Source organism: Acanthopagrus latus, chromosome 12 (genome assembly GCF_904848185.1).
Source record: "Acanthopagrus latus isolate v.2019 chromosome 12, fAcaLat1.1, whole genome shotgun sequence".
NCBI lineage: Eukaryota > Metazoa > Chordata > Actinopteri > Spariformes > Sparidae > Acanthopagrus > Acanthopagrus latus.
Window position 1 is genome coordinate 4,272,555 of NC_051050.1, and position 24,920 is coordinate 4,297,474.

The 24,920-nt window shown below is 41.3% G+C and overlaps 1 protein-coding gene across 10 annotated transcripts in view; it reads left to right on the plus strand.

Moving 5' to 3' along the window:
• Positions 1–6,051: 6,051 nt before the first annotated feature.
• The window catches only part of LOC119029959 (transcription factor 4-like), a 232,887-nt gene continuing 214,018 nt past the window's right edge, over positions 6,052–24,920 (plus strand). For 5 of the 10 annotated variants that reach the window (XM_037117222.1, XM_037117217.1, XM_037117223.1 and 2 more), the window contains exons 1-3: positions 9,269–10,160; positions 10,518–10,556; positions 15,539–15,611. In XM_037117222.1, the coding sequence (XP_036973117.1) occupies positions 10,089–10,160; positions 10,518–10,556; positions 15,539–15,611 (184 nt within the window). In that variant the 5' untranslated portion in view covers positions 9,269–10,088. Of the gene's footprint in view, positions 6,140–7,639; positions 7,728–9,268; positions 10,161–10,517; positions 10,557–15,538; positions 15,612–24,920 lie in introns of those variants that run through there. The other 5 variants (XM_037117221.1, XM_037117220.1, XM_037117219.1 and 2 more) reach the window with 5 other exon arrangements.

A 24,920-nucleotide genomic window follows, 5' to 3' on the forward strand; every position in this document is an offset into this window, starting at 1 on the left:
TTCTGACTGGAAACATCAGAAAATGACATTGTTAGTTCACAGGCCCAGGACAGGAAAGCTCTACAGTAGGTGATTAAAACTGCCCAGAACATCATCATTTCCCAACATCAGTGATATCGGTGAAGTGAGAAGTCTGCACAACGGATACTAAAAGACATCAGCCACCCCTGCCAAAGTCTGCTCACTCTGCTGCCATCTGGCAAAAGAAATATAGGTATCTGTTCCCATTTGACTCCTTAGTTCATCATCAACACTACAATTTATTAAATAGATTGTTCTATTTCCGTTCTATTTTCTTTTTTCGGTCAGGAACACTCTAGTCATAGGTTTAACCATTTGTTGCAACAAGTGGAAAACAGTTATGCTTGGCACTGATGGCTCTGCTCTTAAGGAGCTCAATGCAGAAACCCCTCCCAGGGTTATACAGGATTGAACCAGAAGGAAGGCAAGGTATGAGTGAGCTGTGATTCCTGTGAGATCGTGTGGTAACATTGACAGGCTGTCAGCTGATTACATCTGGGGTGCATGACTTCTGTGTCCTGCATGCGCAAGACTTCATTGTCTGTGAATGCAGCTTCAAGGACTCAGACCTAATTTTGTTTTTTAAACTCTGAAAAAAAAAAGAAAAGATTTTAACTTGTAACCTTGGTTGAAACATTTTGAAAAAGTTAAAGTTTTCAAAATCCTGTGCTCGGCCAGTGCACTTACTCTTAAGATCTGAATGACAAAATGCTGTTATCATTTCTGCATTTTGTAGATTATTATATTAAAAAAATGTTTTACGTGTTCTTTTTTCATGTTGCACTTTTGGTGTGAACAATGCTTTAGGTCTCTGAAATATATAGATTTGCCACAAGCTCAATTCATCCCCTACCCTTGCAGTCCAGAGATAAAATTGAAACAAGTTAAGAATTTTGACCAGTTCACACCAGCTGATCGGATTTTCCGTAGTCTTGTTTAACCCACACCAGACAAGTCAGGTGTGAAAGCAGCTCCGTAATTCCTTATGTCCTGTGCTAGGGCTGTGACCAATATTTTCATTGCATTTCAACATAAATCTGTTGATCATTTTCTTTATTAAACAATTAGTTATTTGGTCTGTAAAATATCTGAAAATGGTAAAAAAAAAAAAAAAAAACTTTGATCAGTATTTCCAAAACCCAAAGATATTCAGTCGTCTGTCATAAAAAGAAGCCATAAAGAAAATAGTGGCTGCTAATTGAATAATTGACTAATCAATTGATTGTCGCAGCGCAAAACTTGTTAGTATGGCAGAAAATATGAGCTAAAGAAACCATCTCAGGATGATAAGGGTGAGGTGAACATTTCTCAGTTTGTCTCATTTACATTTCTTATTGTCATTCAGTGGTATCTTATTTAAACTCCGGATAACCAGCTCTATACTGTAGCAGAATTTGTATTATGTTTTTTTTTTTTTTTTTTTTTTTTAAAGTTTCTCTGCTAAACAGGAAAAAAAGTGACAGCAGCTTCTTCCTCTGTGGTGGATGGCTTGACTGTGTTTAGGAAGAGTGCGCTTGATGAGTTCAGCTGGAGGAGGATGGTGGAATGTTCCAGACTGCTGATACTGGGGACAGATTACACACACACACACACACACACACACACACACACACACACACACACACACACACACACACACACATGCACGCACACACGCACACACTAAACAAACTTGAGCCAACACTCATCCACTCTCTTGCTTTTCCTCCCTCTCTCTCTTTCTCTCCAATCTCCAAAAGCACTCACACTTTACGCATTCATATACTTACCCCCCCACACACACGCACACATATACAACCAGACACACACACATGCACACACGCGCACACACACACACACACGCACACACACACACACACTCAGTGATCCGGGTGGAATCAAAGGGTATTAGCTGTGCGGTGTTCAGTTCCCCCAGTCCTTTCCCAGCATTCTCCACAGCTGTACGATTACACAGGTGTTTGGCAAAAACACACTGTTAGAGACCGCAGAGGGGCGGAGTGTGTGTGTGTGTGTGTTTGAGTGAGACAGAAAAAAAAATGAATATGCATGTGTGGTTGCATGCGTTCAGTGTGTGTCTGCTTGCACAGCTTCCCTGCAGGAGTGTGTGCATTTGTGTGTATATATATATGTGTGTGTTTATACCATTAATTCCTCCCAGTGACTCAGCCCTGCTATTTCCTTGACCACCACCATCATCACATTTTAAATTCACGCCTGTCATTTCTTTTCTCCTGTCTCTCATCCTTCATTCATGTCTGTAGATTCCTGAGAAACACAAAATTGGTGTTGCTCAAGAGCTGAGGACTTCAAATCTGGCTGATAGAGTTGCACTGTGCTATGTGGTAGTCACATTATAAACAAAATTGTAATAGATCCAAGTTAAGTGACTATGTAACTGACTGTCCCAGGTTCAAACCTCATAATTCATGAGGCTGATTAAAATGGCAACTGTTATTTTTGCAAAACTCAGGTCATGAACCCAAACTGATGATGGTGAAAGTTGATGGATCACCTAGTTATAGCAAATGGAACATGAATGTCTGAAACAAAACTCATGGAAATCAATTTGATTTTAGAGAGATTTTGCACATAACCAAAGGTGTCACAATAAAATGCGTTGCACCTTTATATGCAGGGCTAAACCACTTTTAAACTGCCGTGCTTCAATGCTGCATACGTTTACGTTTGAGTAGCAGAGCAATCATAAGAGTTTAAGGGTCAAGTTCCACCAATCACGAACCATTCTAAGCTCAACTGAACTGAAATCTAAATCTAAAATCTAAAACAATACACGAAACTGGAGGGGGGGTTAGAATATTCATCAGTCCATATCAGTTAAGGAAAAACTCAAATCAAAAAACCCACATACCTCCCCAACACTGTACTGTAGGTCACAATCATATTATATACTGTAAAATACAGCAAAGAATTGTCTTTATATGTTAGATACCTATCTAGCAAGCCCATCAAGTTGTGAATTCTGATTTTACAGTATATACAATCCCTCTGGATGAACCCTCCCTAAACACATCAGACACTGTACGCACTTCATAACCTTCAAAACACTCACCAAATCTCATCTTTTAAAACTACTTTTAATGTATAACCGCTATGTCTTCATTATGTTTTTAGTGGGTTGTTTTTATTATTCTGCTTTTCAGCCTGTAAAGTCTCTTTAAGTACCTTGGAAAGCTTCTATTATTATTATTATTATTATTGTTGTTGTTGTTAATATTATTATTATTATTATTATTATTATTATTATTATTATTATTATTATTATTAGTGGTAGTAGTAGTAGTAGTAATAGCTTATCCAATCACGTCTATTATCTAATGACCAATGATTTTGGCTGTTATTAAGTCCAGGTTCATAGTTTATAGTTAAAAATGTGCCATTTCAAAAAGTGTTGGGGACATGTCCTCAGTGTCCCAAGTGTAAATGACACCCTAACTAAAAAACACAAATGTCATTCTCCTAGTGTAGTTAATCAAAAAATGTTGGGTTTTTTTGTGTTTTCTTTTTTCTTTTGCATTTTTGCACTCTTCTGAAATTTGTGTTATTTTGTGGAGGCTAGTATCCAGTTGATGTGTTTTTTGAATCACACCAGAAAGTATGTCCCCCATGCCTCCTCCTTCCCAGCTCATTATGTAATAACTTCCATGTATCAAGGATGACTTTAGCTGCTCGGTTTTGACCAAGATGTGACAGACGTTCTGTGTTCTGTGTCACACCATAACTGTGCGTTCCTGCTCTGCTTCAAGGTTAGAACACTCAGACTAAACCGAGATATGTTGCTTGAATGTTATGTAACTCTCTCCTGTGTTCACATGATGATAATGAAAGAGAAGCAGTAGGAAGTTGACAGCTCAGCTTTTTTTTTTTTTTATGTCAAATCAAAGATGACTTTGGGTCACACAAATTAGTGAAATAAATCAAGAAATTCAAATATTTTTAAATTGTCCACATATCAGTCAGCAGGCTTCTTTGTTTCGTTCTTAATTTCCTTTATGACTGTCCTCATTAATAAGATTGTCAAACGGTTGTTCAAACAGCTTAAAACTACCTACGTTTAGTACATTTTTAAGATCTATCGTAGGCAACTGGACTTGTTTCAGCTTCTTGAAGACATTTCACCTCGCATCCAAGAGGCTGCCTCGGTTCTAACTAACTGGAGGGGAGTTGCAGACTTTTAAACTCTGTGTGGGAGTGTCCTTACAGAGTCGTTAAGGACACGTGTGAGCTCCGAGTTTTAGAGTTGTTTGGCTTACTTGTGGGTGGTTGACCCAACCTGCCTTAGGATGGACAAGTTTCTGCCTCAGCGTAGGATTAAACTGAACAAGGATATGATGTTTACTGAAGATCCTCCTGAGTTTCTCAAATGTAGGGAATGACGATGTTGTTACATTTTCTCGTCTCTTCTTTTGTCTGATCTGGATCTTTTAGCGCTTTTGACAAAGGTCCAGTTTGAGTAGCCACAGCTGATGTGCTTCTGTTCCTCCTCCTTCCCCTCTGACTTAGTGGGCATGATCTCTCGGTTTAGGGTTCCGGTGACCCCTAGCTTGGGCTCCGGTGGGCGATGCGTGTCGAACAGCGAGTACTGATCTGTGTGTAGGTTTTGCTGCACGCCTTCTTCCATGTGAACTACACAGTCAAAGAAGGGCAGACTGTCAACCACCCACAAGTGCCCCTAACAACTCTGAAACTCAGAGTTTTAAACTGTGCAATGAAGCTTAATATAACATACATATGTTATATATGTAAATATGTTATATATGGGGAAACCAGTCAAACACAATGATAAATTTGAGCCCATACTGCCCACTGAATGGAGTCGCATATCAAAACAAATTAATAGGTGAGTTGCCAGTGACTCCCAAAACGACATGTATCACTGCTCCAAAAACATGACCGCTGCAGCAGTGCCAGGCCGGAACTTTGTTGTAAGGTCACAGTTTGGTTTGGTTTAAGCAAGAATCAATTCATTAGGTTTAGGAAAAATTATTTACAAACGTATGTTATGTGAGTAACTTACATACCTTGTTTATGTAACATGACATATCTACACGGGGAAGTTGAAGGAAGTCACTGCTAACTGTTGGTTTCACACAAACAGCGGTCTCCTGAATAAAAGTGAATGGGTAACCCAAACGTCTGTCCCTCACGTCCTCCACAGCTGTCCTTTTAATCTTTATACCACTTCCCCTCCTTTCGTTCTTGGCAGACATAATAATCTCTATAGCCACAAAAGGTTGCCAACGAACAAACAACATACACATGTGTCATGATAAACTGCTTTAATAGTCGACGGGTTGTTTTTTTTGATGAGGGTGGGCTGTAGAGACAGGTCCTTGTAAGCCATCTTACCCCTAATGGCGAACTCCATCTTTCCTGCATGGGATTCAAATTGTGAAATCACCAGTGACCAGTGTTGGGGGTGACCTGTTGCGAAGTAATCCAACATCACAGTAGGGATGGATGTCAATACCTATACTGATACGATACTCCTTATCGGTACCAATACTTATCGATACTCTTATCAATACTACAACATGTAGTTTGAGTTAAAAAAATAGACTTAACAAGATGTCAAAAGATTCAACCTTCTTTTTATTACCACAAGGTACCGTAATAATAAAGCTTCAACAAAACAGAAACTATGCAATTACAAATACTCCTGAATACATAACCAGGACCAGGACCAGATATAAAAATCTGGCAGATGCCGGAGCACGATGCAGCAAGTCAGCTGAATTTAGCACCGAGCAGACAGGAAGTCAAGCAAAGAAATAACCTTATAACATCCGGTTACTTTTCAAAATGAAACACTCCGTGATGACACCAGTACACAAATCTCAATAAAGAGATAAACACAAGTTCTTCTAATGTCCTTTGGTCGGGGACACTTCCTGTTGTTGTTTTTAAAATACATAACTATAACTGCGGTCGCGAGTGATTACGTGATTATCGCGGAAACTCCTCGGCCTCGATGACAGGTGTCTGCCGTGACGTTACTGCAGTATCAAAACCAACCGGCGGGGTTTAGCAGATGGCGGGCGGCGGAGCAAAGCCGGGTTGGAGCTGTAATGCAGCGGACAGTATCCAGTGGAAATTCAGGGTAAGCAACATCACCAAATACTTGGAGCGAGTGCATAGCATAAAGCTAAATGAGTGCAGTGTGTTTGCTGTAACAAAGCCAGTAAAGTTAGCAGCCCGGCTAACGCTAAAGACTGCAGAGCGAAGCAGCAGCACTCGGTTTCAATTCTGCAAAGTCCAGTCACGGAGTTTGTTGTTAAGTTTATAATCATTATGGTTGGGTAGACGTTCAAAAACAATACATGTCAAAAATCGGTTAAAAATCATAAAAAATAAAAAAAAAAGTTTGTCCAGAATCTTAATGGTACACTGGTACCGACCCAATTAGCAGCCGGTACCAAAAAGCACCGGTCCACTGTATACATCCCTACATCACAGTGACATGCCAGACGTGCCTGGAGTGCTTGTTATATTGTTCTCATTGAAACAGCTGTGCCAAATACTGTAAGCCTCTGCCCAGTACAATGTCAGGTTGTTAGCAAAATAGACATCTGTAAATGTTATATTGCGTGTGTCGTTCATATCATTAGGTACAGGGTTACCAACTGTGGGCCATAAAGAGGGCTTCAAAATGACAGTAGCATTGATACATTCAAAGGTACATGTACAGGTGGCTACACACCACTTGGATGATGTAACAAACATCCGTAATGAGTTATTTTAAGAAGTAACGTTACCCAACACTGCCAATGACCGATTCACAGAAAAGTGGACCTCACCTCAGGTGCACGTTCTCATTTTAATGATACAAGAGACAGCGTTCAGTCCTGAGATCAGTATGACATGTAGGACCACATGATGGACTGTCTTTATTCAGACGGTGTGAGCTGGTGAATCCTCTCGCGCCACAGCTCGGCTGCCCTGCAAACAGAAACACCGGTCGCTCTTCTTCCGATCAACCGATCATGGTTCGTTTGCCGCTCTCAGGGCTCGATACACGAGACGCTTCCAACTCTGGAAGCTGTGTCGCTAAAAACACCACTTCACTTCATTCACTTCAACACTTCATTAACTTTCTGTAACCTTAATCACATAGTTTTAGTAGCTTAAACTTAAAAACTATACGGCATGGTGTCCTCATGCTATGTCAGGAGGCCTCTCCTGTGGGTCAATGTGAAACATACTAACACTGACTTCTCCTGCCCTGTAGGTGGGCTCATTCAGTGACGTTTATCTAATGTTTTCCAATGTTTTCAGTTTGTTTCTCTGATTTGATGTTCTGCAGACAGATGATACATCACAGTAACATTTGCTCACCTTTGTTATTCTGCCAGCATTTAAGGAACGGTTCACCCAAAAGGGAAAACACTCACGGCCATGCCAGCGGAAACTCTGTGAAGTTCCATAGTCCGCAAAACATTTTCCCGAGGAGCCGAAGATACTAGACTGATTTTAAAAGGCGTTATTTACACACTTTAAGGGGAAATCTTCGCTGTAGCAAGCTGTTCCTGTTTTTGTTTTTCTTTCCAGTTGTTTTTTTTTCTTTTTTTACATTTTTAAAACAAGTACCCAACTATTTCAGGAGAATGCTGCAACACTGTTGTGCTGTGAAACTCTAGAGTATGTGTTGTGGACTACGAAACTTCACCTGACTTTCCATCGGCATGGAGGTGAGTAGATAATGACTGGATCTTCATTTTTGGGTAGTGGAGTGTTGTAAGTGTTCCTTAAAATGAAAAAAAGACAAAGAAACAAACAAAACAACAACATTGACTCATCACAACATTCAAGTTAGATTGGTTTAGTTTTTCTTTTTTCTAGTGACTTAGTGATTTTTCATTCAATCAAAGCCTGTTGTTATATACAATGTGTGGTGTAGTGGGTTTTCTTGGGTAAACTTGGGGATCTAGAAAGTTCTGCCAAACTTGCAAAAATGTGTTACTAGCTGATAAAGCATGAACTGATTTAGTTCATATTTTACTTTACGGTGCAATTTACCAAAATAACTAAAGACAAACAAGAAACAAGGGCCACACAGTGATTGTGGGGCTCTTTGGGGGGCACTTTCCTGCTTTGCCTGTAAGGTAATCAGCCTTGGGGCCGGCCCTGTGTGTGTGTGTGTGTGTGTGTGTGTGTGTGTTTGTATCAGGTGTGTGTCGGCTTCGAAAAAAGTGAATAAAGAGAGTTGTGGTGTGTTTACTGTCCACTTCATCTCTCAGACGATCGTCCCGTCAGCGCTTTAAACATAAAGACGGTTGATTAAATTCCCCTCAGATCCGGAACATGAGGCAGATTAAACATGCGTCTGTATTTGGTAACAAGAAGTGGATCTGTGCTCTCCACTGCTTTCTCTATAAGCTGTTACGTGGCTTTCAGTTTGTTTGAGAGTGACGGGCTGTGAAGGGCCAACGGGCAGGGGCCACTTTACGCGGCAACAAATGAGCCTTTATGTCGAACCCGCACCTGTGTGTTTTCGCTGGCTTTTTCCCTGCGAAAGACACCCGCACATGCAGGGCTGTAATTTGCAGAAATAGGCCAGTCATTTTTATACCTGCAGGCTGTGGGCTGCACAAAAAAAGAGAGGGAGAAAAAAAAAAAAAGAAAAAAAAAAAGAAAAGTACTGTAAAGTATTTCCAGAGAGGTGTGTGCTGTTGTGGTTTAAGTGGTGACCCATAGGGGTTAGCATGCAGGTCACACACTGCACTTGTTACACTGTAGGCTACTTTTTTAGTCTAACCAATGACAATTACAAGAAAATCTGTTTACATGAAAAAAAAAACAAAAAACAGGCAGGCAGGCAGGCAGAGGCATGCATAGAGACACGTGTGCATGAATAATAACAATAAAGAATACATGCAAAATAAACACAATCAAATAAATTCATGCAACACATCAATAATACATAAACATTTAACAGTCATTTTCATGAAAGTTTGATTTCCTCCACGGTTCGTGCACCTTTGCTGTTCCCTGGGGGGGGGGGGAGAAAATCACCTTTTCCAACCCCAATTAGCCCAATTAACCCAATCCAAATCAAACCAGCCAATCACCGCACCAATCAGCCAATCAATCAAACCAACAAACCGATTTTTCTTCCCAAATTTATTTATTTTTTCCTGCAGATTTGCCGCTCTCTCCTGTAAGCAGCAGCAGCAGCAGCAGCAGCAGCTCGGTGCTCGGCGCGGTGGTGTTAGACGAGAATGTAAGCTAGGTGGCCGCACGAACACATTTATCACACCGAGGCTGTGCCAGACGCACATGGGATCCGTCCTGCGTACCCGGGGATCTTCAGCACCCGCAGCCGAGCGGAGGGCACCCTGAGCCCCGGAGAGGAGCAGCGCTCACCCTGCCCGGACTCTCCCACTGACACAACACACGCACAACAACAAAACAGCCAGTGCACATTTGCGAGTTTTTTTTTTTTTTTTTTTTCCCTCCCCGAGAGGCTCGCTGAGACACTGTGTTATTTATTTATATCGTGCGTGAGCCTGACAGTCAGCCGCGGCGGACGAGCTGCGTCTTAGCGCGGAGAGGTCGGACTTCTTTGGCTCGGGGGGGGGGAAACACACCAAAACACACGCGAAAAGACTCCCGTCCTGTCGCCCCCGGTCTTTTATTTCCTGTCAGTTTTTTTTTCTTTTTTTTTTTTTTCTTTTTTTTTTTGTTGCTCTCTTGCGATTTATTTCCTGCTGCCAAAAAAAAAAAAAAAAAAAAAAAATCCCAGGAACCCCGGGACTGAGCTCCGTGCTCCGAGGATGAAAGAAAACTAGATCTGTGATCGAGGCTTTGAGGTTGTTCTACTGGATTTATTTCGCTGTGGAGGAAAAAAGAGATCCGGGAGCGGAGCGGTGCGCAAAAAAAGAAAGAAAAGAAAAAAAAAAGGAAAGAAAGAAAGCCGAGGTCTTCCTCCTCTCTTCTCTCCTCTTCCCTCCCTCTATCTCCCCATCTATCAATCTGTCTACCTATCCTGTTCTGTCTATCTATCTCTGCATTTGTTTCCCATGTTTTTAGGTCCGTGAGATTTTGCTAAAATGCATCATCAACAGCGGATGGCAGCTTTGGGAACAGACAAGGAACTGAGTGACTTACTGGATTTCAGCGCGGTAAGGAAACCCACCTTCTTCTTACTGTTAATATGAATATGATGAGTAGTGTGACAGTCAGGAGCCGTAGAAAGAGAATAAGCGCGTCCTGTGGGCTCCATAGAGCCGCCACTGTTTACATGTTTAACGGCAACTAATAAGCTGCATTCTGTTTTCTTTTCAACTGTTTGCACGGAAAAAGAAAGAGAGAAAGAAAGAAAAAGTTGTGTTTATGTAGAGTAACTTGCAGAAAAAGTCAGTGCATATTGTTGGTTTTGTAATTTCTTTTTTTCCTTATGTGTGTGTGTGTGTGTGTGTGTGTGTGTGTGTGTGTGCAGAGAATTGTGATGCTGCATTAGTAATTTTGTTGTCTTATAGATGCGAAACAGCGATTTGAAAATGTTCCCAACATCCATGGTAGTATATCTCATTTTAAGTCCTTTGTTTCTTAATGTGTTAGCTTGATTATTTTTATTTTATTTATTTATTTAATTTTCAGCCCATGCTAAGGATTTAGAAAAAAAATGTTTCCTTTATTTGTTCGTGTCGGTGTGAGTTGATAAGCTGCTCCTGCACTCTCCACGCAGCCGGGCTGGACAGAATATTTCAGATGCACAAAAAAAAGGGGGCTCGACAGGGGATCATGAAATGTTTGCATGACATACAGACAGACAGGGAGACAGAGACATGTTACATGTTCCCCTCAGCAGGCTGTTCAATGTCCCAAACTCACGACTCCGCGTAAAAAGTTTGCGCTTTTGTTTAGTTCAGGAGCAGCCCGTGTTGTGAACTTGACGGACAGGAAACAGCGTCCCCGCTCTCGGCCATGTTTTCTCTGCGCCTCTCCTCCTCTGGGAGCAACTTTTGCTCTGAGGAGGAGGAGGAGGAGGAGGAGGGGGGGAGAAAAAAATCCCAAACACTCCAAATTGAGGAGAGAGAGAGAGAGGGAGAGAGAGAGAGAGAGAGAGAGAGAGAGAGAGAAACGGACTTACATTAATCCTGTTATGAAACGTATATAGAGAGAGAGGCAGCGTGAACGCGATGGTATCCTAACGCTACTCGGAGGAATAAGGCGGGTGATGAAGTCTTGAGACGCACAAAAAAAAAAAAAAGAAGAAGAAGAAGAAAAAAAAAAAATCCAGGAGGAGAAAAATCAGCCCGCATTTTTCATGCAATATCGTAAGTTTTCTGCAAGGAATGTTAACGCAATAAACAAATTGGATCACAGCTGAGGCCCGTGTGCACGCGGTGGGAGTCCTGGAGACATATTTCAGAGGCATCACAGGAGGAACCATGAACGCGTCATGTCGAGAGGGACTGGTGATGCTGCGTAAGATTCAAACATAGGAGACAAAAGCCCCGTAAATGTACATATCAGTCTGCATTCCAGTGTCAGTGTAACAAATAGACAGATGTATTATATTATGGAATCACAGCTGAGGCCTGCACACACACCGCAACTGACTGTTAGGGGAATATTATAAAAGATGTTATTGGAATGTTTAGATTTTAAAGGCTATTATAAGAGCAACACAAGCTGCACAGTAATCTCACACAGATGCAGTGTAGTGATTTGTTTTCAATATTACGTGAACTCTGGGTCATACAGTGTGTGTCCACTCACTATACCATACATACAGTATTGTATAGGAATATCACACGGCTGTTGTTATGACATTTTGAACAGGTGACGTGGAATGACATCATCGGCGTGACATGGCTCGGTCGCAATATTCTAACAGTTGCAAATGTTTGCTGTCGTGGTTATACAGGCCTGTGTAGGTTAAACCACAAATGCATTGTTAAAGTCTCCGTGGAGGTGTTATAGGTGACAAAAGTCCAATAAAAATCACTGCACGCTCATTATGCAGTGGCACGCACCTTCTCTCCAGGCTCCCTAACAACACTTTAGGAAAGTTATGGCAACATTTATTCAGCAGGACTTACATAAAACCCTGTTATGAAACGTAGAGAGGCAGCGTGAACGCGATGATGTCACTAAAAATCAGGCTGCTGTCAGCGAATAAGGCGACTGATGCTGCAGAACACGCAGAAATAAGGAAGTAAAAGACCTGTAAATGTACCTTTAAATCTGTATTGGAAAGTCAGTGCAATAAATAGATATAGAATCACAGCTGAGGCCTAACTGATGTAGGCATGATACAAAAATACCATAAATATATATGATTTTGTTTATAAATTGCAAAGCTATTATAAGAGGAATAGAACTGACACTCATTTTTTAAAATTTTGTACAAACTCTCTAGGTCATATGGCACAAGTCCAGTCACTATACCATAAGCAAACACCATAATCTCTGAATGCTGTCGGAAAATTTTTGATTTCCACAGATGTATAGCACGCCTTAATATCAGTATGATAATAATAATTTAAAAAAAAGCTGTTGTGGCCGCACCATAAATACATTGTTTAAGTCTCTATGTAGGTAATACAGGTGACAGAAGTCCTGTAAAATCACTGCAAACTCATCACTTCATGGGACACACATTCCCTCAAGTCTCCGTAAGAACATTAAAGGAATATTATAGGAATGTTGAAGTGACATGTATTCAAAAGAGCTACAACAGTTACATTCATAAAACATATGATCTAGACAAGATAATCTAATATTTTTAAAACTATTGTATTAAAGCAGGATCATTACATTCATGAGCGAGCCTCTGCTGGAATAGTGTGAATTATGTTAATAATGTGAACAGAAAGCCTTTGTAGAGCATGAAATACTGTGAGAAGCTCTGTTGTAATATCACAGGTGACCATTAAGTCAAGTTAAATCACCACACATTCCTCATTTGCTGCACACACATTAGAAGTATTATTAGATTATGATTATAAAATAAAGTACAACACAATCTTTTTTTCTTTTTTTTTTGTAGCACAGACATGCACTTGAGTGTCTGTGCTACATCACAGGAATATTACAGACATTTGTACTGGGTCTCATTTTTTACAGGTTTCCAAAAACGTCAATCAGCCCGTCTTAAATTCTATTTCTTGAAAAAAATGTTGAAACAAAGGAGGGCAGCAGCAGCGACCATGCCTCTCTTCTCATTATAAACGCAGGCCCGTCCCATTAATTTATGCGATCATCTGTCTTTGCACGCCCACAAGCTGACACCAGCAGCTCAAAGTGCCTCGACTGGGATATCGATAGACCTGATGATCAGAATTAGATCTTTCAGCTCGCAAACCGTTTGTTTCCTCTTTATTCATCGCAGCCGCGAGGGAGATCGAATGCGCGAGGAGCCTCGTTATCCGAGAGACGCGCTTATAAGGCCCCACAGGCTGTATTAAGAACAATGACAGATGAAGCATCTATTGTTTTAGCCAGGGTCTAAATTTGCTTATAAAGTGGTCGACCCGAAGGAAAGAAAAAAAAAAAATCTCCCTCAAAACCTCAAATCCTTGAAAAGCTTTTGGCATCTGAAAGTGTGTTCGCCATCACTGAGATTGCACCATCAAACGCCCCGACACACAGGCCTGATGTCTATCCAGGGAGGTTATCTGTCGGGGTCAGATGTCTCACTTTGATTATGTGAACTGTTCTCCTGTGAAGCTTTACAGTAGCTCTTACAGTGACACAGCAGGACTCAGCATTCAGCTTCAGTGTCAGTCTTTACGTGGGCTTGATTTTCCTGTAGATGTATAGAGCAGATGGTCACTAGTTCTGATGATTATCTCATATGTTCAAGTCAGATATGAAGTAGATATGAAGTGTTTCCTTCCAAAATGGGCCGTCCAACATTTGGCTAAAGTGACATGAATGAAAGTGATTGAAAACCCATTTATGATTAAGGTGAGCAGGTGATTAATTTCATCCTGTTTATTTTTCACAGATGCTGAATGAGGTATTTGATGCTCCCCCCCAAAAAAAAAATGTTCCCACCGTGTTTTGGAAAATGAACTCTTCATATCTGTGTTCAGCTCTGAGCAGAGAGTCTGTGTGATCATTACGGCTGGGTATCGAACATCCATGCGCTTTGAGTTCAGATCCAAAATACTGAAAGGACTCGAGAGGTGTGGACTTGGGTCATGACATGGACCAGAACCAGACTCAAGTCACTAATCTGATGACTGTAGAAAAGAAACTGTTGACTTTAACACCAATGACTACTGACTTTACACTCTAGCTGTTTGACTTGGAATGACTTCGATTTCCTATCAAGCCTAAGACTCCTCCAGAATGTTTGAGCTTCACTGTGTAGGAAGATATATGTGAGGAATTTGACGCTAGAAGGCTGTTCTCACATCCATCGTTCAAATTGTTAATTTTCCCGGTGTTCATTTAAAAAAACAGATTTTAAGGCGCGCCTACAAGAATGATTTGGGAGCCTGTCCTGTTCCAATATTCAGCATACACGAGGGTGATGTGGACATTTGAAGCCTCCATTGCACATATATTGAAAATGGACTTGAAGGTTTTTACTGCTGTGATCAGTGAACAAAGCATCAACATGCACTGACTGAGGGTGTACCTGTCCCAGGACTTGACTCAGGACTTCTGTCTTTCCATACATCTTGAGACCTGTTTTAATTTTGGGTTTGTTAGTCTTGACTTGGGACTTTATGGACTTGACTAGGGACCTGTTCTGATCTGGGGCTTGTATTCATGTTAACCTGTGTTCCCACAGAACCTGACTTGGGCTTGGACTTAAGACTTAACTGTCCTCCTATTAAACACAGACTTACCTGCAGTGACGCTGGAGTTGTTAGTCTTGACTTGTGACTTGATGTAGGACGTACCTGCCTTGATCTGTGACTTGACTCAGGATTTGTTTGTATTGATATGGGACTCGACTTAACTTGGACTCTTTGTTGGACTTGGTTGTCATGACTTAAGACTTAAACCCAGGACAGCAAAGATTTGAGGCTTACTTACAACGTGTGACATTGTCCCACCTCTGCAGCCAGTAAGTCCTCATCAAATTTATAATTGTTTATTCAGTCTTTGAAATATTGCAGTTAATATATTTTTTTGATCGAAATCAGAATCAAAATCTGAAACATATTTATATTTCTTTAAGTAAGATATAGAAAAGATAATATCAATTTGGTATTGGTAACAAAGCATCTGATACCCAGCCCCAGTGATGATGGCCTTTTTGCTTTCTTGATAAATATCATGCAGAGTTTCCTTCCAAAACAACATATCTCCTATTAAAAAAAAAAAGAAGAAGCAAATTCAAGATATTTCCTTGTTAATATGATTGGACTGCGATTAGAGTCTTGCAGCAACATTTTTTGCTGCCAAATGTTGCCCTGGCGTTTTGGAATGAAGCTTCTCATGTGTAGCTGCAGTGATGTTTCTGTAGAGATGTGTCTTGCTGTCTGCCGTGTCAGTGCTCTCCGAGGTAATGTGCGCTCTGTTTGTCTTGTAGATGTTTTCCCCTCCTGTTAGCAGTGGAAAGAACGGGCCGACCTCCCTGGGGAGCGGACATTTCTCCGGCTCAAGTACGTCACCCTTTTTTTTTTCCCCCTTCTACTTCTTCTTCTCTTTTCCTTCACTCAGCCCCCCCCCCACACCCCCCCACCCTTTTTACACCTGCTCGTTGCTGCTTCGCTTGCTGTTTGAATTTTCTTGTGTTGGTAACCATATCCTGTACATGCAGATGCGGCATTTGGATTTGATGCTCTTTTGCTTTGTGGATTATTATTGTTATTATTTTTTATTTTGAGAAGACTTGGAAAAATTGCAGGATTGGTCTTGATAAAGTGTATCTTGCTCTTGTGTTATTCCAATTCTCTGTGTTGTTGTTGGTGTTGAGCTGGTTGCCATCTTTTGCACTAAAATGTCAAATATTGCTCCAACAGTGAAGTTAAGTGTACGGCTCTGGTCACATGTTCATCTAACCTAATACTTACCTGTCCTGTCTGTGGCGTTCCTGAGCCCATTGATTCCCTCAGAGAATGTAAATACAGCTGGTCACTGTAGTTTTTTTTCTTTCTTTCTTTTTTTTTTTTTTTTAGCAAATGCTACTCAAACTGGAGGAAATGGTGCAATTCTTGGGGACTACTTTCCGCAGTGTGTTGACACTGACCAGCGAGGTGGCCTTTTGTAATATGTGACCATGTTTGACGTTTATTGTGCAGTTCGTATGTATTTGTTCCTGCTGTACGTCACAGTAAATGACATGCAGTATGAATGCCGTGGTGTAGAATACAGCCATGAGGTGATGCTGTGATTTTTTTTCATGTTTCTGTATTTTGGGGCAACACGTTTGTTTTTCAGCTGCACAAATTCATTCCTGAAGGAGACTTCCTGTTTTTCTGATTCACTGCTCTCATTCTTTCCTGCCTCTGTATGTGTGTGAGTGTGTGTGTGTGTGTGTGTGTGTGCAGATCTGTTCACTGTGTTTCTCTGCACAGTGGTGTTGTTGGTGTGGAGCAGGCACAGTTTGGTTTAATCAGTGATGGAACACGGTAGCTTGGACTCTGAAATGTTACGGTTGTGAGTGTAGTCAGTGGTGTTCTGTCATATACATTCATGAAGTCAGAGCATCAATGAGGGGTAATCTAGTGAAAAAGTTGGTCAATCGGTGGGTATTGTGCTATTGATTCATTCACCTGAGGTGTGGAATGTTCTCCATTCTAAGATCCATTGTGGAAGATTGTGTGTGTAAAATTAGCCCCACAACAGTTAAGTACGTCGGCAATACAACGAATTTGAGGAATCACGTTAGCTGTTTTCCGACAACACAGAGAGAACAGTTATTCAGCCAAGAACTGATGAAACCCTGTCAACGCTGCTACCCAGCTCATGGAGAGGTGTGCACATCTGAGTCGTGTTTAAGATGTTTGTCATATTCAGTATATTATTTTTGATTACAGCACACTTGTAATGCACTAGACACTGACTGACACTTTGTTTTAATACGCTTATGTACTGAGGCGGGTCACACAGGTGCTGGTATTGAGAAGATGCAGCTCTTTATATTGTAGACTGGTCTGGTCTGGTTATGAGTGGACTCAGTGAAAACAGTGTTGGGTTTATCTGGCTGTTGTGTTTGATGAAGAGTTCGCCATGTGCACAAACGTGAGGATGTGAATCGTGCATGCGGATCGTTGACAGGTGAATCATAATCGGACGGCGAGGCCAGTGAAGATTCTCTCCTCTGTCATTCACCCAGTCATCCAGTCAGTCAGTGAGTCATTTTGTTGGTAAGTGATTGATGTGTCATACCTTCACCCATTCATCTGTGCTTCCATCGGATCAGTCAGTTGCCATATTAGCAAGGGAGTTGGTAAAAGTGCTTCATGTGTCAGTCAGTGCTTTTCTAGTAATACACTGAGCCCTGCGTTCATTCATTCATTCATTCATTTGTCCATCCAGTTAGTCTAGAGACCAGTGAGTGAGTTCATCATTAATACAGTCTATCAGTATCAGTGTGTTATTATTTGATCAGGTGAGTCAGTAACATATGCCACGTTCAAATTGACTGTAGTACTTTTTTAATGAAAGAAAGTGAAAATGAAAGTTCATTTGAGTCAGTGCGCTCCAGTGAAGTGGCAGAGCTATGAAGCAGAGGGCATAAAGAGATGAACCTGACTCTACTTTACCTGACCACAATGTGACATCATTTAATGATCATTCAAGAGCTGCGGTGGTGAATTAAACACGCGCAAGCATACATTACCTGTGGATTTATATCAGTTAACGGCTCCATTTTACGGTCCGAAAGTCTGCTTACTGAGTTAGTCAGAAAGTTGGGTGTTCATGTGCAGATGTGCTTCTCCCAGTTGAGTCGTTCCACTTTAAATCACTGATCACGGTGTGATGTTGCAGTGTTGCCATGTGCAATGACTGCTGATAGCTGCTGTTGTACTTTTTACCTATATCATTAGAGGTGCAGCGTATTAAAATCGGCCTTGTTCCCGTTGAGTTTGAACGAAGTGTGTTAACTGTGAGTGAACAAGGCTATTAAGGCTAGTTCAGTTACAGAAAGAAACTTCAATTCAATGAAGTTCAATGAAAATACAGATATGTGTAGATATGTTTCTTCTAATGACATTTTCGATGTTTATTTCATTTCATTTTTAGACAATAAAAGGCTAACAGAGCTTGTAAAATGTAGCAGACTCACCATTTGTACGCAGATGTATCGCTGCGACACGGACTGGTGCTAGCCGGTTAGCATGCTGACCTCAGTAGACATCTCTGCGACACAGTACACGGACCATACTCTGACTATATTCAAAACGTTTTTTTCTTCGCTGTTGAAAACGTTCTAAAATGCGACTAAAATTCTCACATATTGCGGCTTTAAAACTTCAAAAAAAAAATTACATTTGGGAGTCTTTTCAGTGTTTAGCGAGCTAGTTAATTGGTTGTCCGTCAATAAATCTGTCGGATTTAATTTCCCTGCAGAAAAACACAAGTTGCTAAATATATCAAAATGTCAAATATTCTTATATATATTGACAATAGTTGCAATGACAGTGATATTATAGTAAACCAATTTCTCCACTCTGTTCCACTTCTCTCCTGATCCTCCCGTTCTCTATCTGACCTCTGTTTTGATCGTACATGAGGTTGCAGGTCCTGCTATATTTCCCCCATGTATTTCAGAGCACGTTATTCTACTACATGTGTCATATTCTATAACATCTGTGGTCTTTATGAGATGAGCACAACCTGCATCCCTTCGGAGCGGGGCGATACTTTTCCCTTTTAAATCATTCCTGGAAGCTTTTCACAGAAAAAAAAACAGCCGGGTCGTTTCTGTTGCTCCCGCTCGTGTTATTTGCCCATAAACGGCGTTCGGAAGCCATTTTGTTTGTTGGCTGGAAAACAGAGAGATGTCGAGACGTCTTCTTTGTTTACTGCTTCGTTATGTGGTTGTTGTTGTTTGTGCTCCGCGGTTTTTCGCTGGTGTTGTTTGCTCCCGTGCCGTGCATACAAATGTGAGGAAGGACGACAAATGTTCCGATTTTGTGGAAAAAAAAAGAGACTCAGTTCATGTAGAATTTGTAGCGGTTGTTAGGCCTCGGCTTGCTGCTTCGATGTGTATCTTCATTTTGAGATTGTTGTGTTTTTTTTTTGCTTTTGATACAGGAACACACACTGGTGTCACACACACACGCACTCATCCCTGCACACAAATCACACTCTGTTTCTCGTGCACACACATTGAAACAAGATACAACACGCGCGCACGTGCGCACACACACACACACACACACACACACACACACACACACACACACACACACACACACACACACACACACACTCTGCTCACCCCTGCTGTGGCTTTCTGCAGGCCTCGGCATTTTGATGAGCCCGGCGCTGTTTGTGAATGCAGCTAATTAGAACTCTATAGACCTCCACAGCCACGAGAGCAGCAGTTTCAAAAGGCTGGGGCGAGGCCAGGGGACGGGACACACAGACACTAAATCGGGTCCCTGATCTTAAAAATGACTGAATTTGAATGTCCTGTTCAATTGTTGTTGTTGCTTTATCAGCCAACATCGGAGGGACCAAAGTGAACTGTTGTAATTCATCTTATTTGTACTCTAATTGGATGGTGGAGGGTATGTGGAGATGCTTTAAAATGTTCTTTTAACCCAAATCTTCAGTTTCATTCAGTTCACATCATTTTTACAACTGGTTGCTTTTGCTGTATTTTGATGTCAGCTATATTTTAATCTGTCTGATGATTTCAGATTTGATGTGCACTCATTCAAATCACGCCAGTTCTTCCTGTCAAGTCTCTTCTTCTCTTGCTTCACTCAACTCCTAATATCATAATAACAGCAGTGGCAAACATTGTGATGCGGAAAAATGCAATGACAAAGTGTACTGAATTGATAGTGATATCAGGCAGATTTCTCATGTAGATTAGTCGTGGAAAATGGGAACTGTCAGAGTTTTCCTTTTGTATCGAGCAGCGAAAAGGTTGTAGCACGTCATGCTTAATTTTCCTTACATGACACTGAACATCCTGCGATGGGGAATGTTGGTGCATTTGTGTACATTGCGTTGTTGATGCTGAAATTATTTTTAATGTGCATATTCCTCAGAGATGTTGCCTTATTATTGTGTCATTGTAGCTGTGCTTTCAGATTTGCCTCATTAAATCAAACGAGTTCTCTTCTTTTTGCACTGATATTAAACCACATAACAAAAGAGGAAGGCTCTGGGGCTATATATATTAAGTACAACCAATATATGAATTCTAAAAATAAAGAAAATTAATAAAAACCCTCCCAAAGAAAGGGCCTCTAGGTAAAATGATTTCAAAATTAAACTTTTCTTACTGATATAACCTTTAAAGAATAAGACACTGCACTAATTTTTAGAAGAGTTTGAGGAAAATAAGTTGGTAAAGAGATGAGAACCACCCTGCACTACAGACACAGTCATTTACATCATGCACGGGAAGCACAACGAACACAGTTCATCCGTAAATTCTTCTGTAAATAGGTGGAGGTTGCCGAACATGGCTTAAAAAAACACAACATCTACAGCGAAATCAGGACATAAAGGAGACAAGAGCACAGATGAAAGCGGGGAACACAAGGCTTGTGTAAAAATAACATGTCAGTCATGCAGCGAGGCAGAGGAATAAAAACAGGTTTTAGGATTTGGTTTATCTGATGCTTTTGAGGACAAGGAGTGACATTTTATCCAAACATGCCTCACGTAGAGGTTGAATTTTGAAATGACAAGCCGCTCACAATGCTGTGAATAAATTTCAGTTCTGAAGCCCTCTCCCCGTTCGGTGTAAGTCCTCGTATTTTTGGCGATAAATTCACCTTAAAGCACAAAAGCGTCTAAACATAAACGCCGCACAATCCCCACGAGTCCCAGCTGACACGCTCAGCCCACGGTCATCGCCAACCAGGAAGTGGATTAGGCGTTTTAATTATTGGGAGATTTTGCCGTTGTTGTTGTTTATTTTGGGATCATCCCTGGAAAGATAATGCACACTTCAAACTCTGTGTGTGTTTCTAATCTCCTCCTGGATGGAGCCGTTCAGCGAGCGGCTTCACTCTGCCTGTCAAAACCGCTGCCACCGCCACTCGTCTATTTCAGGTCTTGGCTGGTTTCGGTGTTTTTCCTCTTTTTTTTTTTTTTTTAACGCTGTTATAACCTCTCAGATCCGCTGTTTGTCTCCCTGTCAGTGGTGTTGGAAGGGGACTGAGGTGTGTGTGGTTGTGTGTGTGTGTGTGTGTGTGTGTGTGTGTGTGTGTGTGTGTGTGTGTGTGTGTGTGTGTGTGTGTGTGTGAGTGTTAGATAGAGTAAATGCCTGTGTTCACAGGAGAATGAATGTTGGGCATAAAAATGTGTGTCTGAGAGATTTGAAGAGGTTTTGAATGTGTGTGTGTGTGTGAGTGTGTGTGTGTCTAGTTGGGACCAAAGTGGGGGATGGGACGAGAGCTTTGGGGCAGGAGGGCAAACCATCATCCTGGTTGCCATGGAACATAAAGTTGGCAACGGGAGACAGAGGAAGTGTTTCCTCAAGTGTCAGCAGAAAGAAACAAAGAAAACGAGAAAAAAAAGGAAGGGAGAAGGGAAAGGTGAGAGGGAACTAAAAAAGGAAGAAAGAAAGGAAGCAAAGGAGGACGGAAAGAAAATATGGAGGAGAAAGGAAGGGAAAAGAGACAAGAAAAAGAAAGGAAAGGTTAGACGTAAAAAAGGAAATATAAGGAATGAAAAAATAAAAATGAAAAGGTAAGAAAGAACTGATGAAGAAAGAAATAAAGGATGGAAGAAATGAACGAAGTAAAGAAAGACAGGAAAAGAAAAAAGAAATGAAGGAAGGAAGAAGACAGTTTGGGAAGATAGATTAAGGAAATACATTTTGTGTATACCTGCTGACAAAGCAGCCAACGAATGGACACAGGTGAAAACATAACCTCCTTGGTGGAGGTAGCAAAGTGGAGGCAGTGAAAAGCAAAGATGGAAAACCCAGTCGTTCCTACTGCTGCCGTAAATCTTACAAACTTCTCACCACCTCAGTCATTTCCTCAAACAGCTGGTCACTGTAGTTCTTATCAAACATGGCTCGCACAGCAGCACATATTTAATTTGTTTTAACTGTTTTCAGTCAAGGACATACAGCTGTGGTTCCCAATCATGAAATGGGGACACTCCTTAGAACTGCGAGATAAATCCGAAGTTGAACCTGGGTGATATATCAGCATCATTATCATGATTTAATATGGATTTTTTGTGACAATGACATATATCAAGGTACGGCAAGTGTTTGCAAAGTCATACATGAATCTATTAAATGTTTGCTGAGAGTTTTTAGTTGTATTCCACTCTGTGCATTAAGTGGCCAAACCAAAGAAACGTTAAGAGCAGTTGCAGAAAGTTGATAAACAACAATATTGGAATTTGCAATAAGCAAATCAGTCAGTAAGTTCCATTCATTGTCGGTTTCTGCATGGGATTAGTCGACAGTAAGGGGAATATACAATATTTACTGTACAAACATCCACTCGCTGGGAGACAATCCCAAAATCAATCAGCCTTATCCTGTTTTATATTATTTTTGTCCAACCTTCCACCTCTTCCTCTTCTTCCCTTTTGCGTCAAAGCCAAACTGAAAAAAACACAGCAGCGCCGTCGCCTCTGCCAGTGAGCTTCACGCATTAGCAGAGAAATTTGGGCAAGGATAGATACAGCCCCGATGGCATGCCTGATTTTTGTTCCCCTAATTGGCATAGCTTATTAAGTCACAGTTCACAGCGGAGAAAAAAGGGGGCTGCTTTAATAATATCCCCTCTCCCGTTTGATTTGATGCACTTGTACCGAGACTGATAACGCGCTTCGACGCAGCGAGCGACGCCCCCACCACCACCCTCTTGTCTCTATCCAGTCAAATCTGCCTCTGTCACGCCTGTCACTCAAAGACAGCCCGGCTGATCGCTTTCAAAATAGAGATGGAGAGCACGAGCCAGTTGCTTAATACCTCACCCTCCCACCTTCTCTCTGCCTCTGAGGCTGTTAAATTGTCTCGTTTCACCGGCAAGGAATTGCAGAACGACTCACAAAAACACCCAGCCATGCTCTTAATTGTGGTGCGGATTAGGGATTAATAGGCGTTTTTAGCCATAATGGCAAATATTATTAGCCCCATTTGCTTTTCTAATGCTAATAATGACTCTGCTAATAATGGCAGTGATTTCAAGGTTAGCGTCTGTGAGAACTCGGCGTGGATTTGTGTGTTTTCTTTCAAAGCTCAGGAGATTGACGTGCCGCTTGCTTCGGCGGGCCGGCTTGCTAGCGAGTCGGAGCTCCATATGTTTTCCCCAAAGACGACGCTGAGATGTGCTGAGCTGGTCTGGGCTGTTCAGCTTAGATTAGTTATTTTGTTCAGTGTGGTTTCTTTGAGTCACCTTTAACTGAGTGCAGTTGTTTAGTTTGACTTGTTAACTGAGTGGTTCTGGTGTTTTGGGTTGAGTAGTATTACTTTGAGCAATGCTTGATCCACCAATAGTGGAAGAGGCATCAGGGCTTCCACTGACGCCTTGTTCGTTAGTATTTTTATTTGATTGATGGTTCAGCTGATGCCAGGTTTCAGCCTAGCTGCCTGAATGTAATGTCAGCAGTGAATGTTTCTGCAAACCACAGATGCATCCAATGTTGACCTGTGTATCAATTGTGGCATAAGACCTATTATGCCAACTTTCCCATCAGGATGTGCAGGAGATGGTGGTGGCGTTAATCGGCAAATGCCAAGAAGGCTGCAAAACTGCCGACCGCAGTTTGAGTTGGATATTTTTAAGGACACCTGTGGACGTTTCTGCTGACCAAAACTGGCTATTGTTCATGTACCATCTTCATCTGTGATCGTGGTGACCAAAACAAGTATTTTAAGTCAAGCCATGATTTTTTCTGAACCCTAACCAAGTGCTTTTTGTGCGTAAACCTAAGCAGAGCATAAGCGCAGCATTGTGACAAGGGGGAATTAGAAATAAGCTTAAAGTTGCAACAGAAAGAACGGTTGCACGTTACTTATCTGTGGTTTTGCAGAAACGTATCTCGCTCACATTTATTCTGCACATAGGGCTGCAGTTTTCGGTTTTGGTGTCTCGCGTTCTTAAAAAAATGACCAAATTAAACAAATTATCACAAAAGCTGACATGCGATGATGAGACCTTTGGACTGGCCTCCCAGACTCCAAGGGGGTGGTTTCTTTGAATTTTAAAAAAGTTATATCCAGTGAGTTCTCCACAGGGCTTTACAGTGGTTTTATTTGCTATGTCTGCCAAGGAGATTATATTTTCACCCATGTCTCACTTCTTTGTCGGTTTCTTGTCGAGTTTGTCAGCAGGATTACACAGAAACTAAAGAACAGATTTCCATGAAAACTGGATGGAGGAAGGGTCTCTGCCTAGAATAGACCCCATTAACTTTTGGTGTGGATCCGGTCAAAGGGACAGATCCAGGACTCTTTTTTTGACAATTTTCTCCAACATTTCTCAGGTAATAATGCATGGATCTTCATCAGGTGTATTTAGGTGGCTTGTGTCTGATTGAGTACAATCAATCAGACCCTTGAACTGGTGAGCTTACGTTATGGTTAAGCAGTCATGGCTGGTTTAATATTTAGGGTGATACAGGACTATCAGGGTTGATATTGGATTAGGCTTGATTGTATTAAAAGGGACTGTTGGGCCTTGGCAGAGGTATGTGCTCGACTGAGTGTCACTCTCATTCATGTTTCTTTTTTTATTAGGGTATTTCTCCCAGCAAACTTAGTTTCGATGATTTGCAAGTCAAAACGGGTTGGAAAAGTCCGACACCTT